We start from the raw sequence: 23381 nt of genomic DNA on the forward strand, positions 1-23381 counted from the left end.
TTTTAGTGTGGGCAGTTTCTGTTAACAGTTTAAACCGTAACATAGACAGTCTGTTTATTCAATGGTAAATCACGTGGCAATGCTTAAATTCCCAAAGAATGCATGAAAATGTTGTTACACAAAAATGGAATGGTTGAAATGGACTTTTTTACTAAGCCCCACTACTACTGAATGCAAATACAAATTAAAATAAAGAAAACAAAACTTCAATATGTAGAAATAATGAATTCTGTGTTATTTATTAAAACAATTGCTTTAAGGATCACAGGTAAAAGTCAGATTGTATTGACTATGAAAGAAATTGCTTGTCTCTGGGCACTTAGGCACGACAGACCTAGCCATCTAACACAGAAGTCTGCTTATACCATTTTATCCAGGGCTGCATCTTTGCAGCAACTGTAGTGGGTTTTGTACTACTATGTGGGAATCTCAAAAAAGGTTTTTATCCCCAGTCGTAATGTAACAACTTCTTGATTTGCTTTAGGAAATGATAAATAGTAAGGATACCTTTAGATCTGCCTTTAGTTGTTAGTTGTCCATTTTTTCAAGAATCAGGACATAGCTTTTATGAACAAGTAACGTTACTTATACTTTTAATGAGGGGCACCCTGATTTAATCAGGAATACTGAACTTATGTCCCATAGGGCTTTGTTCATGTGACAAGGACATATCTATACAGACCAAGCTACACCCCATCAACAGTACACTATCACAGGATGGATGCATCCAGCATGTAATGGGGAAGAGCAAAAGCATGCGGCCAGCAAGTACCCAAGTAAGACTCACCATTTCCTACATTGTTAGAGAATTTGAGTATCATTTTTAGTGACTGGCAAAATTTGTCATATTTTAATAAACTCACAAATTCTTCTTGGGCTTTATCCATTTCTCTGTTGTTTGAATATATCAACAATTTACTGCCTTAAATGCGTGAGTTGCTTCATATCCCTATCAAAGGAACAAACACTATCACATTATAATTTTTCAGTCAAATATTCATTTCCATGGTAAAACATGACATTCTTTTTGAACGTATAAAGCTAATTTAGTCCAATTCCTCTTTTACAGTTACCCCAATTATCATGGCATGCCTTTAAAATATAAAATATGTAGCTCCACTAAATATTACTGAAATGAGCCTGATGTGTATCAAAATGTTTGTAGTCATATTTTCCATTTCTTTTTGCATTTAAACTCGCTGTAATTTGTTGTTAATGGCTGTTTGAGTATTCAGCATTGGAATCCAAAACATTAAGATTATTAAGAGTTGTAGTCAGTGAAAACATCTCTATTTAAGGCTTCTTAAATACAGAATTTTGAAGTTGATTAATTTAAGATTATTGCTAAGTGATTTAGCTTTAATAAGTGCCAAACTCTTAAGGAAAGTTACACAAACCAAAGCTTAGTGGGTTCGCATACACATTACTTCTGGTGTAATATACACTGAAATTTTCCTAGGCTTTCCAATTCTGAAGGAGAGCTGCACAGAATGGTGCAAAAACAGGTATGCTGAACTCAAGAGTTTCAGTGCAGTATGAGCACAGACAAGAGTATGAATGTACACTTTACTTTGTGCCTAGCACTTTAGTTACTCATGAAGGTATTGCAGCAATGTCTACTTAATCCAGGACAGCTGACTTTGAAAGGATATTTCTGTGAGGCAGATTAGTTAATAAAATGTGAAATATCCATGAGAAAATGTGGGCAATATTTATTTTAATTCCTCCAAAATCTTCTCTTACGCACATGCCCACATGTACCCATGCACACAAGGTACTACAGTAAGAAGTTTACACCATGTCAGAAATTTGAGAGTGTGTAATATGTAAGAAAAATGTATAAGATAACTGTTCTTAGAAATCTGAAAACTCTATTCATTGTCATTCTTATGCATATCTAAAAAGCAACTAGCCAAGTTTACAAAACATTTCTTATGACTGTTGTGATTTTTGCAGTTAAGGAATCAGGAATTCACAATATGTACATCAAGCTTAAATGGCTTGTGTATGTTACAAGTATAAAGCAGTAGGCAGAGTAAGTATGACAAATATACTGAAGTCCTGACATTGCAAAATCTTGACCAAAATAAACAAACAAAAATGACCCAGAAATCATCTCTACGATAAGAGAAAAGACAATTCACTTTTTGTGAAAGAGAAGAGGTTTCACCATTCCTGCCAGAATCTTGGGTAGCTGGGCAGCAATCACTTCTGACATCATCTCAGGGAATTCAACACTCAGTGCACGGGACTGGAGAAATGTGTTCAGACAGAAGAGATGGAGCTGTTTCACTAGCTGGATTTAATAAAATACAAACATGATAAATCAGGCTAACAGTAATGCAGCCAGATAAACACACTGTCAATCACTTATCTCATACATCCATCAGCTGACACCATTATATACCTTCCTCTGTCACTCCCTGAATCAATAACGAGGGTACTTGCGACTCCCTATTAAAATATCCTCCCATGGCAAAAATCATAAATATAGCTAAATGGCATGTTATGTAAAAACAGTGCCCCACTAATATTATAAAGTAGTATCATCCTCACTCATGACATGCACCATGAACAATGGCAATCACTAAACAAGTATTCAATCTTTCATTTTATTCTCATGTTCAACCCATGTCTCAGTACCTTGTTCATTATATGCTATTCAAACCCTGCTCTGAGGGACGGCATTTACTATTTACTTCTGAGCTTTTCCATGGTACTGATGATGATCATATCTGGGTATGCTGCAAACGTTAAAATCCATAGGTTCTCATCGCTTGAAAGCAACTGCTCAATATATATGACTGTTTCACCTCTTCTATCTTTTCTGAGAAGTTCCAATTTTACAGAAGTTTTTCTTTAAGACCAGTGACCTTCATGTTGTCAGATATCATACTATTTCTGCTACCCTAGGCTTTAACGACACGCAGCCTCTCCAGTGTGATGACCTATCTTTTCCTTCTATCTCCCATCACTGTATCAGCCCGAGCTGAAACAGGGACTTGAATGAAGATACTCTACAGACCAAAAATTACCCTAACCATCACTTTGCTGGGTATTTTGCAGCAAGTCTCACTCACTCATTTTACTATTACTTTAAGTATTTGAAATGAAGAAATTGACTCTACAGCCCAGTACTCAAAAGTTTTCCTCTGGATGCTGTGACACTCAGATTGCAAATTGTTACTCCAGGTAACACAGGAAGACCTTTTATCCCAAGCAAGACTGATCCATACAGGTTCCTTGAGCACAGGGCTACTATGAGGTAGCTGGTATACTGGTCAGGACTTTTTGCAAGTAAAAGGTGACTGACTGAACTCCAGGGAAGGGTTTAGCACTGACAGTCCCAAGTGACAACTGCAGCCTGACTACCAGTAAATACTTAAAGTTAAGCTCCATATCCTCCCTTCAGAACTTGCTGTTGTCTACCTTCACCAGTAAGGATGCTTTTTGTACTTGTCTCATTCTCATTTTGCTGGTATCTGAGATGATGTAATAGCTAAATGGTGAATGTAAGTTCTGCAGATAGCAAAAGTTGATGGGGAGGTTTATCCAGTGGATCAAAAGACTCCAGACCACCTGGTGAGCCACTTAATTATCAATATTGTTACCTCTCTTAACTCCCATAAATGGGATCCTTGAAGGGTTTTTTTTTCCCAAACAGAAGGGGGAATTAGTGACAATGAAAGGTTTTAGATGAATAAATGAATTTATTCATGAACAATTAAAATAAAATGCAGATTTGCTGAGTGCAGAATAAAAACGTGCACAGACCCCATCCTTCCCTGAACTCCCTGCGAGCCCCTCACAACCAGCACCAAACTCAAAAGTGCTCTTCCTAAACTATCTTAGTGCCACTTCCCCAGCACTTGCTAAAACCATCAGGTATGGCCCTGTACCTCTGCTTTTTGCCTCTCTTGTAGAGATACACAAGCCATTAGAAAACAATGTTCACATAGGCAAAGGTTTATACGAAACATCGTTCCTCAGCTTTAATGGATGTTAAGCCAATAGGGTACATGCCGGATTCTCAGAGATGTGGAAAGGAATCAGCTGCATCTTTTAACACGCTTATGAATCTCTATGATATCAGCACTAGAGTTCTCAAAGATTACTCAATTCCCAAATATAGACAGATACTGAAAAAATGGCATAGAATATATACATAAAACTAGCTGAATTAAGGTTGCAAAACCAATCTTGGTTGTCTTTCTCTAATTCTTAGTAGCCTGACTTTGCAACTTGAATGGCCTGTTCTTCGCATTATTTAAATATTTTCATGAACGTGTATACAGACGCACACACACATACACGCCACCCCCTACCAAAACCCAGAACTGTACTAGTTACCTTACAGAAATAATGAAACAAAATTGTAGCATTCAAATGCATGTTTCTCAAATACTTAAATCTTGATACCATATAATATATAAACAATATATATTGATGCTGAATATATAGCTATTTACACAAATATACACTCTAAAGGACAAATGTAGGGGTTTTTCTTTTGTTGTTTTGAAATGTTGACTAGCCACTTTCCATAAAATTACTTTTAAGAAATACTAGTTCCTTCATACATAAAAAGCAAACCACACTAACAAGTAAACTTACATCATGCATGGAATCCATCAGTTTTGTAAGTTGATAGAAACGTTGTGAGTTGGCCACAACGCCTTTCTGGCGCAAACCAATTGCCTTCACCAGTTCTCTAATGTAACTTGTTCTCATCTCATCAAATTGGCTTTGACTTCTTAGACCTTCCAAAGGAACTAAAAAGAAAGTAACACTTGTGTTGCAATTTATTCTGAAGGCAATGAGAGAAATTTAAAGTACAGAAACACTTTATACTATTTCACACTGTGCAGTGCAATTAATTATTATACACCAGGTACTTCTTCCTGTTCAACAGTTACTCCAGAAACAGTGATACAATTAGTTAAAAGGATATACTGGCAATAATCAGTCAATTCACTTAATTGCTGATGTCTAGAAATAGCCTTAAGCTTCAGCTACACCTGTCTGCTGAAAATAAGATGGCCAAAAGAACCACTCCTGTCCTTGAAGAAACGTGTTATGGCCTGGCTCATGTTTACACTGCTGAGGGTCAGCCCTCTTCACAGCAGATTTATGTTAGAGAGGTCTAGCTGGAGTGCTTCAAAATGGAGTCAAGGAATGAACTAACAACTCTTAAGTAGTGTAGACAGTAAAGCATCCAGGGGTCAGGCCTCCTGTTTGGACCTCTTTCACTTAACAGAATAGATGCACTACCAGTCTTAAATGTGAACAGCTTTTTAGAGAAATTAGCAAGGAGGACCAAATAGTTGAACTCACTCTTCTCTTAATGGTCATCCGTGAGGACCAAAATGAGGACATGGAGAGAACATTCAGAAATGAACCTGTTCATGACTGCTAGTGATAAGACCGTATTTGATCACTGATGATACGTGTTGGTAGCATTGTAAGGAAACAGGTGTAAGCTCTAGACTCTACCTTCCTTGACATGGCAGAGTGTAATACACTAGTCTTATAATTTATGTTGTCAAAGGCAACTAAGAAATTAAAAACTCGAAGAAATGAAACTCGAAAAAATATTCCCATGTGGCAAACAAATCTAAATCCTTGCTTCGCTATAATAATCATACATTAAAACATAGTCTTGTTTCAAGCATACTGGTTTTGAAAGAGCTGTTAAATTTCTTCCCCCTTCCTTTCTCTCTTGCTAATGACATTTCACACTGCAATGTCATATTTAACATTTCGTATTCTGACAGCAAGCAGGAGGAGAAGGATTCATTTCACTAAACTTTAGACATTTTACAGTATAGGAACTCCATCTGGGGGTGGGGAAAAATCAGGCAAGTCTTGGGCACAAGGCATGTTCACTGTTTTAGAAGTATCCTTAGAAAGAAATTAATTATTCTGTAGAGATGCTTATTTTTCTCCACGGATGCTAAAAGAATGTCACGGGGACTAGCTCACATAGTTTAAAAAATCACCTGCTAGTTACCTAGATATCTAGTACATCTTCAATACGGTATCAGACCATGACTAATATCAGGCCACAATGGATTTCATTTGAATCTCTTTAAAAAAAAAAAAATTGAAGCTTGATTCATAATGGCATTGACTTACTCAATATGGTAACACCTAACTTTCAGGTGATTTGTCACTTTCTGGAATTAAAACATAAATAAATGTGTGTACTAACTCTGTACAATGCACTAGACACCTAGGAAAGGAATTCTTAAAAGAGAAGCCAGCCAAAAAGGAGATGGCTGCACAGAGGTTGGACCTAAACCCACTCCCTGAAAGAGAATTCGGTAGCAAACCCTGCACTGACAGCAGCACTGCTTTCCACTCAGAAATCATAAACCCTGTTCTGAAATCAGTTGTCTAAGTCATGTCTGGTTCCTCAGAAAAATGTAAGGGGAAAGGAGACACTTCAGGCAAACATATTAAAATTAAAATTCCCTCACCTTGAGCCCAGAGAGAGTTGACAAGGCAGAAGTTCAAATCTCTATTCTACCTGAGTTAAGCAGAAGTCTCTTATTTTGTAGGAGACTGCCCAAGAGAGGAAACGATCCCATTTGCCGAGGTTGTCTCTTGCTCAGTGTCTCCTCAGACAACTGAATGTCTGGGGTAGGAAGGGAGACACACATGCAGAAAATAGAAAGTCTACTTTAAAGATAAGTGTCTAAACACTGAGCTGGGCTATGGAAGTCATGGTCTGACTCCTAACTAAAACAGAATTCAAACAAAAATAAAAATAGAGAATAGAAATTGTGACTGCTTCCACAGAAAGTATATTTATAACACCATAACTAATAATAATCCAGCTTTTAGGGATGCCATATTAGCTTTCGTTTAGCAGCTGATGGAGATGAAATGCTGGATGAGGTGGGCCTTTGGTTTGACTCAGTATGGCCCCTCAAGTCCGGACAGACAAAGGAGGCATCTGAAAGCATGCCTGTCACACCTACATCAAGGGTCTGAATGGAAGGGACAAGTACTGGTTTGTGGAGAATGCAACGTGCTTAGGAGTAATGCAAGGAGGAATACTCACAGTGGGGAAAAGTTATGTCATGGAAAAAGAATAGCTTTATTTTCAAAACCTGGATGGTTCTGGGTATGTCTTAACAGCAGATTTACAGACGTCTATGAAATCTTCTTCATATAAAGTCACATTCTGATGGAATTTAGGGTTAGGTGGATGCTATCCTTGACTTACGTCTCTAAAACAGCAATTAAGTCCTTACATTTCCCTTGTGAATTAAGTTAAAAGATCTCTTCCAGCAATGAATGGCCTGTTTCCCCAGAATTCTGCAAAAGCACAGTCACGTTCCCATCTAATCACAAAAAGTTCCACTAAGCTGTTTTTTTGGAGTGAAGAATTACAATGTCTTACATGCACAAATGCAACTTAAGCACAGGTAGCTCAAATGTTCCTTCCCCCTGAACATATATAAAGAATGCGGATGCTTTTATTCAGTGGGAAGAACCCAGCCAAAATCTTATGCAATAAGATTTTGCAATTCCTCTAAATCAAAAGTCTGGAAAGTGTTAGAGCTAGAACTGAACTTGCTATATGCTTACTTCTCTCTTTTTTGGCATAGCTCTACTTTCTTAAATCATGGTCTTTTTGAACTATTCATAGTATTAGTTCCTAGATGGATATGGCCTCTGCAAGACAGAGCCCTATTTAGAACTTATGGGGCACTACTACAACACAGCTTGTTATATACAGTAAATAAGGACCTGTAAAATGGAAACAGAAAATAAAAATGTTTGTCCACGTCTTGCAAAGACTAATTCTGCTTTCAAGACAGCTTTAAAACTGTCACACGTACAATATAAAGAAAACATCTAAGCCACAGCAAACTCAACGGAAAAACTGTACAATCAAAAATAATGTTAAAACTTAGGCTGGGGGGTCCATTCAGAATTAAAAATGTATCAAGACTGACATTTAGTTATGTTTAATGCAAATTACTGTTTCTTCAAAATTATATAAAAAGTAAAAATCAGTTCATCTAAACAATAAATCAAACAGAAGACAGAATGAGAGACTAAAAGTTCAGGCTTGATTTACTGTTAGTATATGAAAGCTTGAAACGGCCATACTTTCACATTTGAAGAGGATTAAGGTGAATACCACAACTAAAATAAAAGTAGTCTTAAAAACCACTTTATAGCAACAATGAGTTTATATGGTTTTTTGAAAATAGTTTTGTGGAATTATATTTATACAGTACCAAATGTTTACTAAATGTCTCAGCAACAATGGTTAGGTGTGTTCCTTTTCCCAAAGATCTGACAAATTGTTTTTTCCTATAGGACAATAAGTGCAGGACAGAACAAAAAGCAAAACTCATCAGCACAGGTAGAAATACTTTCTTTTTTTTTTAAAAAAACTCATTTCTTGCATATATATAAACATTTCACCTTAAAAATGAGTTTGAGTGCAATGCAGTTGATAAAGAATGGTAGCTTGAATATTGTTAAATTAATGCACTCATAAATGAGAGGGACTGGACCACTTTAATGGTTTTTTTAATTTGATTTGAACTTTCTGGGACAGAAAAGGATAGCTGGAATATCACAAATGTATCTAAATTTCACTGAAATTTAAAACTTCCCTCTAAGGTTCAGGTAATAGACAAGGGAGTTCATTTGTGATGATAACAAGGTGGAAAACATTTAAAATAGGAATATATTCAGATTCCAACAAAGCAACTGGAGTTATATCAGAGAGGGATTTTTGTCCACATTATTTTTATTGCTTTAGCAGAGTATATAGTATTTTACTATTATTTTAGTAATTTTTATGTTCATATGAGCTAAATTTAATCTTTACTGCTTATGCTCTGCTGACACCAAGTTTTTTTTTAAGCAAGAGCTTATGCAAATACCAGCGAAGTACAGCTTAAGAGGGAATAAATTTTAGTTCCTTATCTTTTACTAAACTTTGTACAACCAACAAGCAGGTTATGCAGGATTTGCACATCTCTCCTCTGACTCCGTAAGTGTGTAGAGAACCAAACTTCAACATTCTTCCAATTATATTTCTCAGAGATGCTTATCCTCATTTCTAATAGCACCTGTACCATTTTAAAACTTTCGATTTGGGGATTCATAACTAACAATTAGGGCCACAGCAGATGTACATTTTAGTATTTTAGAAAAGGTTTTGGAAGATAACTTCATGAACTACCACACTTCCCATTTAAAGTGGAATGCAGCTGTATGCTGGATTCCTTAACAGATGTGTATGATTAAAAGTGACCACGGATTTTGTTCTAGAGAAACAAACCAAAGAAAAACATTTCCATTTGTTTATGTCTGTGCTAAACTTGACCTATTTATAACTATAAAAAGTTGAATAAATGTTAGTATTGTGTGCCATGTCCACCTCCCTAATTCCTTTGAGTAAGCATGTTTTAAGTTCTTGGCCAAGATAAAGCCCTCAGTCCTGACAATTTATTAAATATTTTTTAATAACATTTCTAATGCTTGTAACATTTTTTTGTCTGTGTAGAGTCATTTAAGCTGAAGAGCTTCCAGGCACAAACACTGCACACTTGATTTGAAAATGTGTAATATAGTATAGCCATCTATCAAAGGGATCCAACATTTCCTCAGTGTCTTTATACAGAATAAAATCAACAATGAATCACAAATTACTTGTTCCTTATAAACACTAGAAAAAATATTTTTAGGTGTTGGAATACTAACATTCCTCCTAAAGAAGTTTCCATTTGTTAAGCCAGATAGCTTAGCAATTGTCAAGTTAAACAACATGGTTCAAAACTCTTTTACTAGTGGTATGTTTCAAAGAAATAAAAGTACCTACTTGTGTTGAGAAGTAACAGTGCTTTCATACATAGGAACTCTTCTTGGCTTACTTGAAGTCTGACAAATTCCTGTGGGAGTTGCCACATGGATAGACACAGGGAATAGAACGATGATTCTTTCATCCTCTGTCTTACACCCAGAAAAGGTAAAAAAAACCCAAAAACCATGAAAATAAAGAAAAGGAAGGGCTCCAGTACTAATTGTTTGAAGGAAGTGCCTTGTTAGCAGTTTAATTACCACATTAAAGAAATTAAAGAAAGAGGTTACACACATAAACAATTTTCTGACTGTTTTGTACCTACACTAGTTTTTTAATCATAATGAACGTGCTATTATTTTGGATGTTTAATCTGTTACTGCTGCCCAGAAAAAAAAAAACACCTTGGAGACTTTCAAAGCTGAATGCTAACCACCAAAAAAGAAGGAGTTTTATTAGTTAAAAACACCCTAATGATTAATGTGAAGTATTTTTTTTCTTTTAGAGGTTGACAGATTTTTACATTCTCTGAAAATATTTCAAAGCATAAAATTGAAGATAAACCTGAAAGTTTATAGAAAACTATTTCTTAGGTTTTGCAAAAATGTCTGCATCAAAATACTTTGTTGCATGTCTAACATTATTCTGCTAAAAGCAATGATATAATTTTGTAGCATTTTATGCCGTTAAACAGTTAAAAATGTTACATGTAAATATATACAAAAAGTTTTTAAGTAAACTTAGACATTAATACAGCCTTATCTAAACTCCTGCAGAAGTAAATGGGACAAATCACACAAGGAAATACATAAAACTGTTTAGTTTTTTGCAGCACTTCGATCTTGCTTTTCTTGTTGAGATTTTGGTACACGGAGTATATTTTATTGCAAATATTTATTAGGAAGGCAGTTTTCAACTGAAATGACTGCAACAATAGCACTACAAAGTTTGTAATCTAGACTAAATTCATTGTACATTAACCTGAAGATCCAGTAACTTGGGCTAATTTTACAAAAGTTGCATCCCAATCCAAATGAATTAGGTAAATAACAACAAGAAGATTAAATTTTGCCCCCCCTGCCCCTTACAAAGTTCAGATCAGCATTCCAACCTGACTGCAGATAATACCCTCAACAATGAAAACAGAGTATATTTTCCATGAATAAAAGACTTTTCTCAATGCATTGAAGTTTTTCCTTGCTGTTTAAAGTGTTGCTGTTATCTTAAATGAAAATTATTTCAGCTTTGTTCAACATCTGGTATCTTGTACCAGCTCTTAAATGACTTAAACACAGAAATTTAATCTGTTAGATCTGAATGGACTGGTTACTTCTGTATCTACTTTAAAACTCCCTTCCTAGTCCTTTCTGGTAGTCTCTATTCCTAACTATTATCTATGAAGAGTGATAGCAGCTTTCAGGGTATGCTTAAATGCTGTTCTTATTCATGTTTTCAGACACTGCAAAGTATAAGTAACAGTAAACCCTTGTAGGGTTTTAATACTAATTCATAAAATCTTTGTCAGACTAACACTCCTGGATTTCTTGGTCTGATGCTACCAAACAAGTCATTCCCAAGGAGCACTACAACTCAGTTTGTTAAATGACAGAGTGGCTGTGAAACAATCTTTGGATTGTGGTTTCATGGTCATTTTGAAACAACTCAAGTGTGTGTTGCCCCTGTAGAAGGAATTTCCATTATCTCTTCCCAGCTCTAGGTGTGCACTCCTGCTATTCTGGCATTAGTGCCTGCACTCCCACGTGGTGAGTCAGGTCAGGGATCACCTCCACCTGGTAATTAATGGCTTTTTCTGGGGTATTTCTCAAGCATACAATTTCCTTATCTGTTTGACAGTGCAGCCAGATAGTGTTTGATCCAGCTTAAGTGAAATCATGGGGATGCATGACCGGGGCAGGGAGGCAGGTGGAGTTAACTTTTTCGGCAGTGTTCAGCAGTTACTTTTGCGTAAAGCGATCGTGAAAGTACAATCTTAGACATCATCATAGACAAGGAAGTTGCTTACATTTTAATGATCGAAAAGCTAACTTATTTCCCAATAAATAGTTGCAGCTATGATTTAGTGTGCCAGTTACTTTTCATGTCTAACTCTTTGTTTATAACGTTTCTAATATGACGCTGATGAGATGTTCTACAACCAAGAGAAGGGTATGTTGTCAGTCCACCTCCTTCTCAATGTAGGTGGTCTTGAGATGCAAATAAGCTGCCTCTAAGGGATTATAATCAGGGTTCATAAATCTCAACCCTGGTCTGGAAGAAGGTACTTAAGTCATCTTCACAAGGTGGCAGCAGCGGTCCACATGCAGGGTAATACCCCAAGACATGCCATTACTGCCTAAAGCCAACCTCACTGTGTTCCTTCTGAATGTAACCATGAGATATATCACAGACTATGCTGGGACACAATACAGTCAGAAGTTCTCTCAATCTCATCCCTTCAAAGTATTTCAATTCGTACAGCATAATTAATACACATGGGAGAGGAAAGAATTCATTACTCTACAACCTCACAGTGATTTACAGTCATCTGGAAGAGAAAAGGTCAGGAGCTACAGGGCGTGCTCCACCAAGTATTTTCTACAAAACACTTCACTGGCAAGAACTTGCAGGTCTACAGATTTTAAATTCAGGTGCCTAGATCTTCTGCAAATCCACCTCTTAATCCTTAAACAGATATGTCTTACAAGAAAACCTCTTTAACTTTCATCTCACTTCACAGTAGTTCTTTTAGGATTTTAAGAAAAGATAACTGAGAAAAATGTATTACAGAAAAATAAGTAGGGAGATTAAATTACGTTTTACTGTTCCTGGAAACTTCCCATGTACTATAACCAAAGTAACTAAAATTACAGCTTTGACCATATTAATTTGCAGAGCTGAAAAACTGACAAAGGCTGAAATGAAGATTATCAGAATTAATCAGCATAGTGAAGGAAAATCTAAGCCAACAATCCCCCCCTCAAGCCAGAAAGGAGAAGTCTCACTTATTTTATCCTTGATATTAAAATTCCTTCTTGCTCAATTATTACAATTTTCTAACAAGAAATGTACTTTAGAAAAGCAGAGTTTTACCAGAAAGTGTCAAAACTGAGTATTCAGTATTTGCAAAAACCACCCAAACGACAACCAAAGAAAATCCCACTTAGTTCCATTTATTAAACATTAACTCATGTCTTATTCAGATGAATTCAGCTAAATCTTCTGACAGCATCATTCTTTTTTTTTTTTTTTCATTTTTCTCTTAGATAATTAAAATACTGTTTGAACTCCTTTTGTTTGGCCATGTCAACAGAATATTTGGGATTCCCGCAAAACTCTTCCCAAAGTTACTGAACTTCAATATGATCAGAGGACCTTCCTCTGCTGTTAAATTTTGAAACAGAACAAGCAATGAATGAAATCTTGGCCTCCATGAAGTCACATTCTCATTGACACAGATAAGTTCAAAATGTCATTCATAGTATGCAACAGCAGAGTCTACTTACTCATTTAGAATCAGATCTGGTGCAAAATACAACATTTGACCACTGACATGTTTGTATGATCTCCATCCCATTGCAAAAACCATTAGACTCATCCAGGAATACTGGATGAGGGTTATCTGATCATCGATATGTAAATTCCGAAATCCTGGAAATTAAATTAAAAGTTAAAATACTTTACAATTTTCATTTAGACAACAGCTGAGTAGGTGTTCTGAGATTAAAACTTTGAGCTATAAAACTGAGAACACCTACAAAGACAAGTGCTTTTGGGGACGTAGGTCTCAGAAGTTTATATAATAACTGGCTATCTCACTTTGATAGTTAACCTTTTGTCTTTTTGTTCTGATCCAATATTTTGAAATGATCAAACCAAAATTAACTTTAGCAGTCAAAAGTGACTATTTCAGGGAATAGGAATGCATCTCATTTTCCTTTGGTAAAAATATGACAGTTTGTAACATGATGACTGTAACCAACTCTTATTTAATATAGATAGCTTGGACTTCAGTGTTCTTAACAAGAAATACAGTTGTAATACAATAAACATCCACATATGAATATCTTTCTTGCATTTAACCAAAGAGAAGCATATTGTTGTGTGTTTGCCTTTGATAACTTTCACTCTTTGATAACTTTAAGGATTGCTATGAATTATCTGAGTCAATCTAACAGCTTCCTGCCACTGAAAGCAGTGGTCCTGTTCATTACCTGGTCCTGTTACCTCCTTCAAGCAAGTTTTGGCATTCATGCTACCCCTCAGTGAACTGGTTCAGGTCATGAAGCCATCAGAAAACTACAGAGGGCAAAAAAAAAAAGGTTTGTTTTCTTCTCACTTAATGAGATGAATCAGTTCAACCAAGAGTTCTGACAAGCGCAAGCTGCAATGGGGAAGAGCAGTGATAGGGACTACCCTTTCCTGCAGCAGTGAAGTGTCAAACTGAGCTCACATGAAACTGTATTTTCCAGGCTTTCTACTCAATACATTGGTTTTTATATATCCCAGGATCAGGCCTCTATGACCATACAACACACGTACATACATAACATGGATGTTTTTTGGAATCCAGTCTGGATCTTCACAAATTCAGTTACTTCTCATTACCAGTCTATTTGTGAGCTGCTTAGTCCTAACTGGCACTATTTATTACAATTTTTCTCTGTTGCTTTCAAAAATTCATTTTAATAAGAATAAATATGCAGAAATATAAACAATTTTTAATACCAAAAGAATTAATAGAGTAGGAGGATTTGGGGTGGAAAGGCTGCTATAACAATCACAGACAGGAACTCTTTTAGGCTTCTGTTGTGTTTTGGAGTGAGTCTAAATATTTAGATGCATTCCTTCAAAAGTACCCTCCTATTAAAATGTATTTGATCAGGTATATTATCTTATGAAGTGGAAGCTTAATCATTTTAGAATTTGTTAAGAATTAATTAACAGGCAGACAATAATATTCTCTTTTGACTGCTCATCCTATGACGTATTTGCTTAACTAGAATTTACTACATATAAGAAGTGCCATTACCTGGTAGCAATTTAGACCATTTGACTACACAAAGAAGTTGCCTCTCACAAAGATGATTTAGACTGGTCAGCAAGGAACTTGGTGTTTCGGGTTTTGTATTGTCGTAACCAGCATAGACAACTTCTGGCTCAATGCCTCGTAGAACACTTATCATTGGGGGAACAAACTGTATTTCTTGATTTGGAGAAAAGGACAGCCTTTGGGTTAGAGACTGGCTTTCATCTTGAAGGGCTGCTGGCTGCTGGAGTGCGACATCTAATGTTCTCACAACCTTAATTTTGTTAAACTTTTTAAATTTTCGACCTGAAAAAGAAAATTGTTGATCTTTTAAAAAGAATTAACCAGAAACATTAATTTTTTTCCAGTAGTGCTGGATTACACTTTTAATCTATACAAGGAAACTGTAACTGTCTTCGGAATAAGTTTTTTATTTTTTGACTATTTATATAATTAAGAAACAATCATGGAAAATTCTTAAGAGTTTCTCCCTCCATATCCTCCTCCCTTCACTAAGAGATGAACAGCACCCACCCATTAAAATTATTGCCATGAATTCTAGGTTACAGTAACCTCGTAAAGTGTTTTCTGGTTCAGTTCCCACTGTTCTATCATATGCTGACAGCTGAGCCAGCTGGCTCTATAATACAGTTTCTATTCAATGTTAATTAAGGATACTGTTTCTTTTTTCTAATACTCAGAAACAAAAATGCTAGTAATTAATTACTACACACAGAAATTCCTTTTTTCCAGTTCCATAAAGGCATTTCAGTCTCATGGCTAAATTCTATTTTGACAATCTCTAATGTAATATTTTCCTCCTGTTTACCAGAAAGAAAACAGAATTCAGGGGATGAGTGAAATGCCAACAAATACTGTAAAACCACATGTCAACACTTGCAAAACTCTTCACTTTCTAAAAAATAATTCCTCTTTCTCAGTATTTGCAATTCTTATTTCCATACTGCAGTGGTTTGAAGAACACTAACTGAAAAAAAATAAATAGCTGAACTGCTTTCCCAAAGTAAGCACAGATACTGCATCTGGCATGGCTATGAAAATATACAGATCTCTAGGTAGCAACTGTTCAAATTTCTTTCATGGAAACAGTCTGGCAGTGCACCATATAGACACAGAAAATCAAACCTTCAGGGGTTCAAAGACAATAACCCTCAAAGACAATAAATTACCATATTACAAGTTTCAATAAAAAGACAAATCTATGTAGAGGTGGCTGCATGGAACACATTTGCTTTAAATAGATCCTCAAAGGTGATGAAAACCCTGTTAGATCATTAGTTCTGCCAAACAAGTTTGGCTTTGTGAAAAAAGGGATAAAAAAATGCAATAAAGATACTGATACTTATGGTCTGATTTAAATGATGGTGGAACAGTAAGATGCAGGGTGATGGAGAAAAAAAATGGTAAATCATTCTGCTAACAAAGAAAAATAAAAAGTTTACATGTTTCAACCTTAAAGAAAATAATAAGGAAGGAGAAGGTTTTGCTCCAAAAACCATCCAGAAATCACGTGGATATTTTCACTTGTAGAGGTGTTGCATACTTTAACAGTAGAAAAAGAGATGCACCAAATTTCACTGGATGAAAAGAAAATCCATGCCTATCAAACTGCTGAACCACTGAGAAACTGCATTACAAAATGGCAATATGCAAAAACCACTCTAAAAGTAGAGGAGGTGGAAGGTAATAGAAGCTTAACAGCATGCATCTATTTATTTTAATTAAAATCCAGTTCATAACATGCATATCAAATCGTCTCTTGAAAAATGGTATTTTTATTTACAAGTGAAAGATTAGACAAGGGAACATCACATCCTAAAGGAAGGGGACAAAGACTTTGTCTCTTACTGCCTTCTTTTTTAGTTAAAAGTAGTGCTGCGCTGTCAGAATGCAACCAGTACACCAAAGAGGCCCTAGGACACAGGAGTAGGGAAGCACACCTAAACTTCGGCACATGCTCTGAATCCATTCTGAACTGCTTATGGAAGGAATCGAGAGATGCTAGCATAGTCAGGCTTATCTATTACTTTCCTCTTTGGAAACTCCCAGTGTTCCAAACTACACACTAAAACAGAAAGCTTCGACAAAAATGGTTTTACTTAGGAACATGTCTATTCCATTTTTTTCAGGTGCTCCCATATCATAAAAGATAGCAAATTTTATGAAAATCCAGTGTCTCCATTTTGGAAGACCTAGGATGTACACTTAAGAGAATTAAAATGACCTTTTCAAAACATTCATTAGTACACAGGCACTATACAGGTAGTATAACTTCAAGCAAGATTAATACATGAAACATGGGAAGATTCTTATGTCATTTCTAAACATTTTACACAGAACAAATTCTATTACTTTAATGACTCTTGATATACACTGGCATAACTGGAGGCAGAATCAATCTTCCTGTTTGTGAACCAGACAGGATTGAGCAGATGAACACAATCTAAAAAGCCAAAATCTGCTTTTTAAAAAAAATAATTTTGTGTTATCCCATCATAAATATGCATGTTTATGCATTTCACATACAAAAAAGTTGTACACAGAAGTGCAAGACTTCAATTTAAATTAAAACAGTATTTAAAATCCAAAGGGCGTATACTGAACAAAGTTTCAAGAAACACACCTTATTGATAGTATAAATATGAGCGATGGGCTCTTCATTAACATTCATCATCCAATGAAGTCAGGGGTCATACTCCCACTAACTTAACTGTGAGTTTGATTAGCTTAGTATCAAGTGCCCCAACAATGTTATGGTCATTTCATCACTTCTGGTAAGAATACAAATATTTCTGATTAGCGACTCCTTAGTAAAGAACCAAACACAAACTTACACCTTATGTTACAGCTGAACCAAAAGAATAGACAATATATTACAAGAGACCTAAGGCCAATTTCTATCATAACAAAGCCATACATAGTCCTAAACATGCTGGGAATTTCCCACTAACTATTGTTTAGGCATGAAGGAAAACAGAAGGAACAATGTATTTGATAGTTCATAAATAATGATTTCAGGTATTTTCTGAAATAATGGCTTCAGATACTTTTACAGTTCAGAGAACAAGTAAAGAAAGAAACCAAACAGAGTGCTTATGACATGGAAATGTTAGTAGTTAATAAGTACCCATGTTTCCAAGTGATTACATGTGTCAGAATTAATGTCACACTGGTTTGCAGAATTGCTTATGTGTTTATTTCTAATTATGTTGCTTAACAGCCACCAGTAAAGCAACTCCACTTGTTACCTATCTACTGGAGAGGTGACTACTAACAACTCACAGTAAACTTTCCCATCTACAAGGAAACTATGTCAAATTAACGCAAACTCTTAAGGACATAAAGAAAAAAACAGAGATTTGACAATAGCTTAGTTTTTCAATTGCTGCTTACAAAAATATCCAGATAAGTTCCTGCTGTAAGATAAACAAATGTCTCTACTTAGTCCTATAATGTGTAAAGAATACTAATCCATTCTGGCAACTATTCATCTTAATAGTAAAACCTGTCTGTGCATATTTAGACAGCACATGTTTTCTTTGTAACATTTTCATTAATTTGTTTTAAGATAGCCAACCACTCAGGCAGTTCCCTTACCCTCACTTACTACAAATAACATGTGTGTAGTGTTTGTGTACTACATGTACCTAGAAAACATAAAGAAATTAAAAAAATAAAATGTACTTTAATCTCATCATCAAATATATTATGATTTTCTCCTTAATACATAATTCTGTATTTTAATATTCTTTTAACTAGGTATACAGAACCATACTACCAATCAGACATTACGGATAGTAGCTTTGTCCTATTAAAATGGCTGGGTTTCTAGTAAAAATCTAACATCTCGCTATCCCTCTCCATACCCTGTTATCAGGTGAAAAAATGTCAATAATTTATTATTCTTGACAAAACACTATGGCTCTGACTTTAAGGTCGCTATGCTCTTGCGTTCTGTGTAGGAGAACAAGCTGTGTACACCTTAAGAGGGTGTATACAAAATAAAAGAACAAAGCAGCAAAGCAGAATTAATACATCTTGATTTTAATAAACCCTTTGATGCTACCTTAGAAAATATTACCTTGAAAATTAATACAAATTTGCCTGCATGTAATCACTGCAATGCAGACTGAAAGGTAACTGCATGAAACAATGAAGAAACAATGAAGAAAGTGATAATTTAGCAATACAGCTGAACAAGGAACCTGTGATAGTCAGCCTAGGAAAATTACAGATTCACTGATAGGAAATAAAAAAGCTGGGTATTTGTTTATTCCAGGACCTGACCCAGCTACCTGCTATCCTATTAGGTAGAAGATTAGAAAGAGGATAGATTAACATGTCCAGTTACGAGATTGTAAAACTCAAAACCAATTAACACTCCCATAGAGAATGACAATTAAGGAATTATGAAATATATGCTTTCATTGATATTTTCCTTCTATATATTAAGAAAGAAGAAACAGTCCATATAGTGAAATCAGTAACTAAAGCTATTTGTTGCTATTCTATAGTTTACTTACAACTGACTACACTTTATTTTAGAACAATTCAGGTTCATTTTATTGCTTTGAAATTAGGGTCGGAAAATGGAACTGTTGTCAATGTAATACAGTATTATTCTCCATCTATATGGTTGCCATTCAGTAATACTCAGTGGAAGATACATATACTTCTCCCAGCAGTAAGTGTAATTTAATTAATGTAATAAGAATGTTCAGAATCTTATAGTTAACATCCTGTAAACTCTTAGTCTTTCTCACCTTGATTAAGTATTACTGGAGGTCTGCGTTTAGTAACGAAAGGCTAGCTTTAAGAAAATAAGTAGCAGGAATAAACGAACAAAGTGTAAGTTGTGAATGGAAGAAATCAGAAATTGCACAAAAAATCTTAAAGTATATTAGGCTGTAAGCACAAGAAAAGATTTAATGTATTGACAATTCTGATTCCTTTAAAATAATCTAGGATGTATCTAAGTATGTAATTTGTTCCATGAATTGGAAATTTGCTTGTGGACACTTACGTCCTGGGGAAAATTATCTAAGCCCAGTAGTACCCCATATATAAATCACACTGTGTTGATCAGCACAGCAAGTCACAAGTAGGAAGTATTGCTCATGTGATACAATAAAGAAAGTACAAGAAATGGCAGAAAAGCAAAAGTAAGAAAGATGACAGTAACAGTAGAAAGAGCATTATGGTTAAACAGTCCATCTTGAGATTTTTTGTTGCTTTGGATTTTAAATCCTCATTTACAAATAACACAATCTCACTCCAGTTTTCCTCATTTTTTTGCCTACATTTGTCTTCTCTTCTCCTTTCAGTATTTAGCACTCCATTGCAACCTGCATAGAATAATTAGCTTCCTAATCCCCCCAGAACTGTTGACATCACTAAGAGAACCTGAATACTACACTCAACCTGATGCAGCTGAGAAAAAACTAGAGATGCCACAGTCCTGGCTCCATTCATATTCTCTTTTCTCCATTGCCCCACTGTTCTCTTCTACTTCCTATTTGCTGCCAGGTCACTTCTTTCCAGAAGATGGGGCAGGTGGGAATATCAGGGCAGAGATCTGATGAGATGCTATGCCCCTCTAAGAACTAGAGGAACTAGACTGGAACAGTCTCCTCGAAAAATGGAAGACGGCTTTGATTAGGTATGTTTAGAAGGCGGCGAAACAACACAACAAACTGGCTAGATAAAACAACCTCACACTAAATACAAAGAAACTATTCACACTTGCTTAGTAATAGCTGAGAAAAAAAGTTGATCCAAGGAGAAAGAGGAAGTTTTTACTCTCCTCATACATGATAATAAAGAATTAAGAGTCAGAGCACCTTCATCCTCAGGTTTGGGTTTCAAGTATAAGGACATAACATCCTCATATGAGGACACACTAATGAGGACATACCATCTCATCAATATTGCTAGCAAAAGTGTCCAACTTTTTCCGTTTTAGGTACCTACACCCAGAGCAAAATGTATATATTAAAAAACACTGGGAAAACTGGCATCCAGAAACACATGCAAAATATAGAACGAAGTCAAACCTTCTGGCTACTTTTCCTATGTAGAATTACTATGCAGAACAATGCTGGAGCAAAAGGACTAGATGATGCTAGTGAGTCACACAGTCTTCTGCGTGTTGAAACAGTGTTGCCTGTGATGTTAAAATACTTGGGGCTTAGTTATTGGTATTATCCAGGCTATCATACAAGAAAATTCAGGTTAGATCATCGTCAAACTCTTGGCTGTGCAAAACTCACAGCCAGGAATGAATTTTTACCTGGTTTAATTTACAGCAGTTAGAATCATAGAATGGTTTGGGTTGGAAGGAACCTTTAAAGATCATCTAGTCCAACCCCTGCCATGGGCACGGACCTCTTTTATAGATCAAGTTGCTCAAACCTTACAAGGCAACCATACAAGTTGCCCCAAACCTTAAAAGACAGGCATTATATCTGCCACCTCCTCCTTTCCTGAGTCTCCATTCTTACCACATATTTTCCACAGCCCACTCTGGACCCTTGCTTCCCGGGCTTTCTCCTCTTCCAAACCTGGGCAAACAATGCTTCAGGTTTGGCCTTTGTAGTAATACTGTTTCTCTACTGCACTGCTCGCAGCCCTAAAGCACCACTTCTCTCTGAGAAGGGTCCAAAGGACATGTTCTTTTCCTTTTGTCCCTCTTCCCCGAGTCCAGTGCCACCACCATGCTTGTCAGCTCCATTTTTTTTACTGAGAGGTGGCACTGACTGACCGAGGCATGGGAAGGAGGGAGAGACACTAACATCAATTAGATTGATGGCTCTCGTTACTCTGTCTCCAGTGCTGTGGGGTGAGAGGGATGCAATTTGGAGAAGATGCCTCAAAGGAGCAGCAGCGCTGAAGGTCTGGGGAGGTTCAGGGGTACAACACAGAACAGAGTCCATTCCGCAGTACCGCCTCTCCCTCCTCTCATCCCACTGGCTCTTCCTTGGGGCTGCAGTAGTCGCTTACAGAAGATGAAGTACCAAGAGCTAGCAACAGCTGCTCACTGTTTGGGAACTACTGATTCACATCACCAGTAAAAGTATAAAATGTAAGAATGACACAATGGCCATGTGTGCAGACTACTCCACCTCCATACGGCAGTACAGGAGCTAAAAGCATACAGCTGTGCCATCAAAGTATCAGTCTGAAAACTACATACACGTTTTAACTTATGAATGAACACAGATTAGCAAGATAATGAAATTACGCACAGTATATAATGCCACTTCTTCCTTCAGGGATAAAAAACAATACATAAAATGCAGAGAGAGGAAGAGAAATGTTTGATGTACTAAAATAAATTATATTAGAAAGAAATCAGGTTTTTGTTCTTCTTTCTTTTTTTAATTCCCTTTGAGAACATATTCTATCATCTTTATATAGCCATTTTCTTACAGTCTTAGCCATGTATTTTCAAGCTTTGTGCTGATCCAAAACTTTATATAGCTAAAGTTCGCATGAAAAATATGAAAAAAATACAGGAAAAATATGCATCGTTCCTGCATGTTAGCACAGCAAAACTTGCCATGGGACTACCTGATCCTACGCCATTTTCTCCCTGTAGGTTTTCAAAGGCATAGTGCTCAGTTTTTATTAATGTTACATAAAGAAAGCAAATCTGTTACAGCAAGACTAATACAAAGATGGCAATTCCCAGCATCTAGTATGCAAAGTCTGTAGTGTTGGTGCAACCACTGCCTGACCTTCTTCGTTGGAACAGGATATAATTTTGTTGACATGTACTCAGAGCAATGATGGAGAGCACAACAGAAAAGAGAAGAAGATAGTACTGATTCCTGATTTTAGTGTCGATCTCAATTTACTTCTTTGTTTTTTACCTAAATCAAATTTTCTGATCAAAAATTATTAATAAATACACACCAAAGACATAATTCCTGCCCCCTTGCAAGAAAATGAGTATAAGGGTACACAGTAGGAGAGAGAGATTCCTACAGAAAGGTATTTTTGTTTCGGGATTTCTAGATTCATTAAAGAAAAATTATAAGGAATTTTAAAACATCACGTAATTCTTCCAAAAATAACATTTTAATGTGGTTCTTTCCTTTACAGTATCAAAGTACTGTTGTTTAAACTCGACAGATTGAAGGTAGTGTTCTTAACTGCCTATTTTTCTGAACGAGATTTGAAAAGCAGCTTACCTCCCAGGACCATACCGGCTTGACAGCACTTCCTCAAGCGACATGCTGGACAGTTCTTCCTACGAATTTTATCAACTATGCAGTCATTTCTTCCAGCACATAAATAGTTGTGCTGCCCTGTAGGCAAGAGAAAAACAGGATTAATACTATGTTTTCTAACATGACAAAATTATTTCTGTGTATAAATGTTCCAAAAATAACAGAGGATTCAAAAAAAAATATACTTGAACCATTAAAGGACTCCTTCATTTTATGCTAACTTTCAAATAATCATGTGTTACTATTTAAATATAACAATTTATTTGGCCTG

At 35.9% G+C, this 23381-nt stretch overlaps 1 protein-coding gene across 1 annotated transcript in view; it reads right to left on the reverse strand.

The window, feature by feature from the left end:
* Positions 1–212: 212 nt before the first annotated feature.
* PGR (progesterone receptor) overlaps positions 213–23381 on the reverse strand; it is a 40447-nt gene continuing 17278 nt past the window's right edge. Inside the window, 6 exon segments of the mRNA XM_052812882.1 lie at positions 213–2296; positions 4615–4772; positions 9854–9984; positions 13336–13480; positions 14862–15164; positions 23072–23188. Of these exon segments, the coding sequence (XP_052668842.1) occupies positions 2141–2296; positions 4615–4772; positions 9854–9984; positions 13336–13480; positions 14862–15164; positions 23072–23188 (1010 nt within the window). The 3' untranslated portion in view covers positions 213–2140.

Source organism: Harpia harpyja, chromosome 17 (genome assembly GCF_026419915.1).
Source record: "Harpia harpyja isolate bHarHar1 chromosome 17, bHarHar1 primary haplotype, whole genome shotgun sequence".
Lineage (NCBI taxonomy): Eukaryota > Metazoa > Chordata > Aves > Accipitriformes > Accipitridae > Harpia > Harpia harpyja.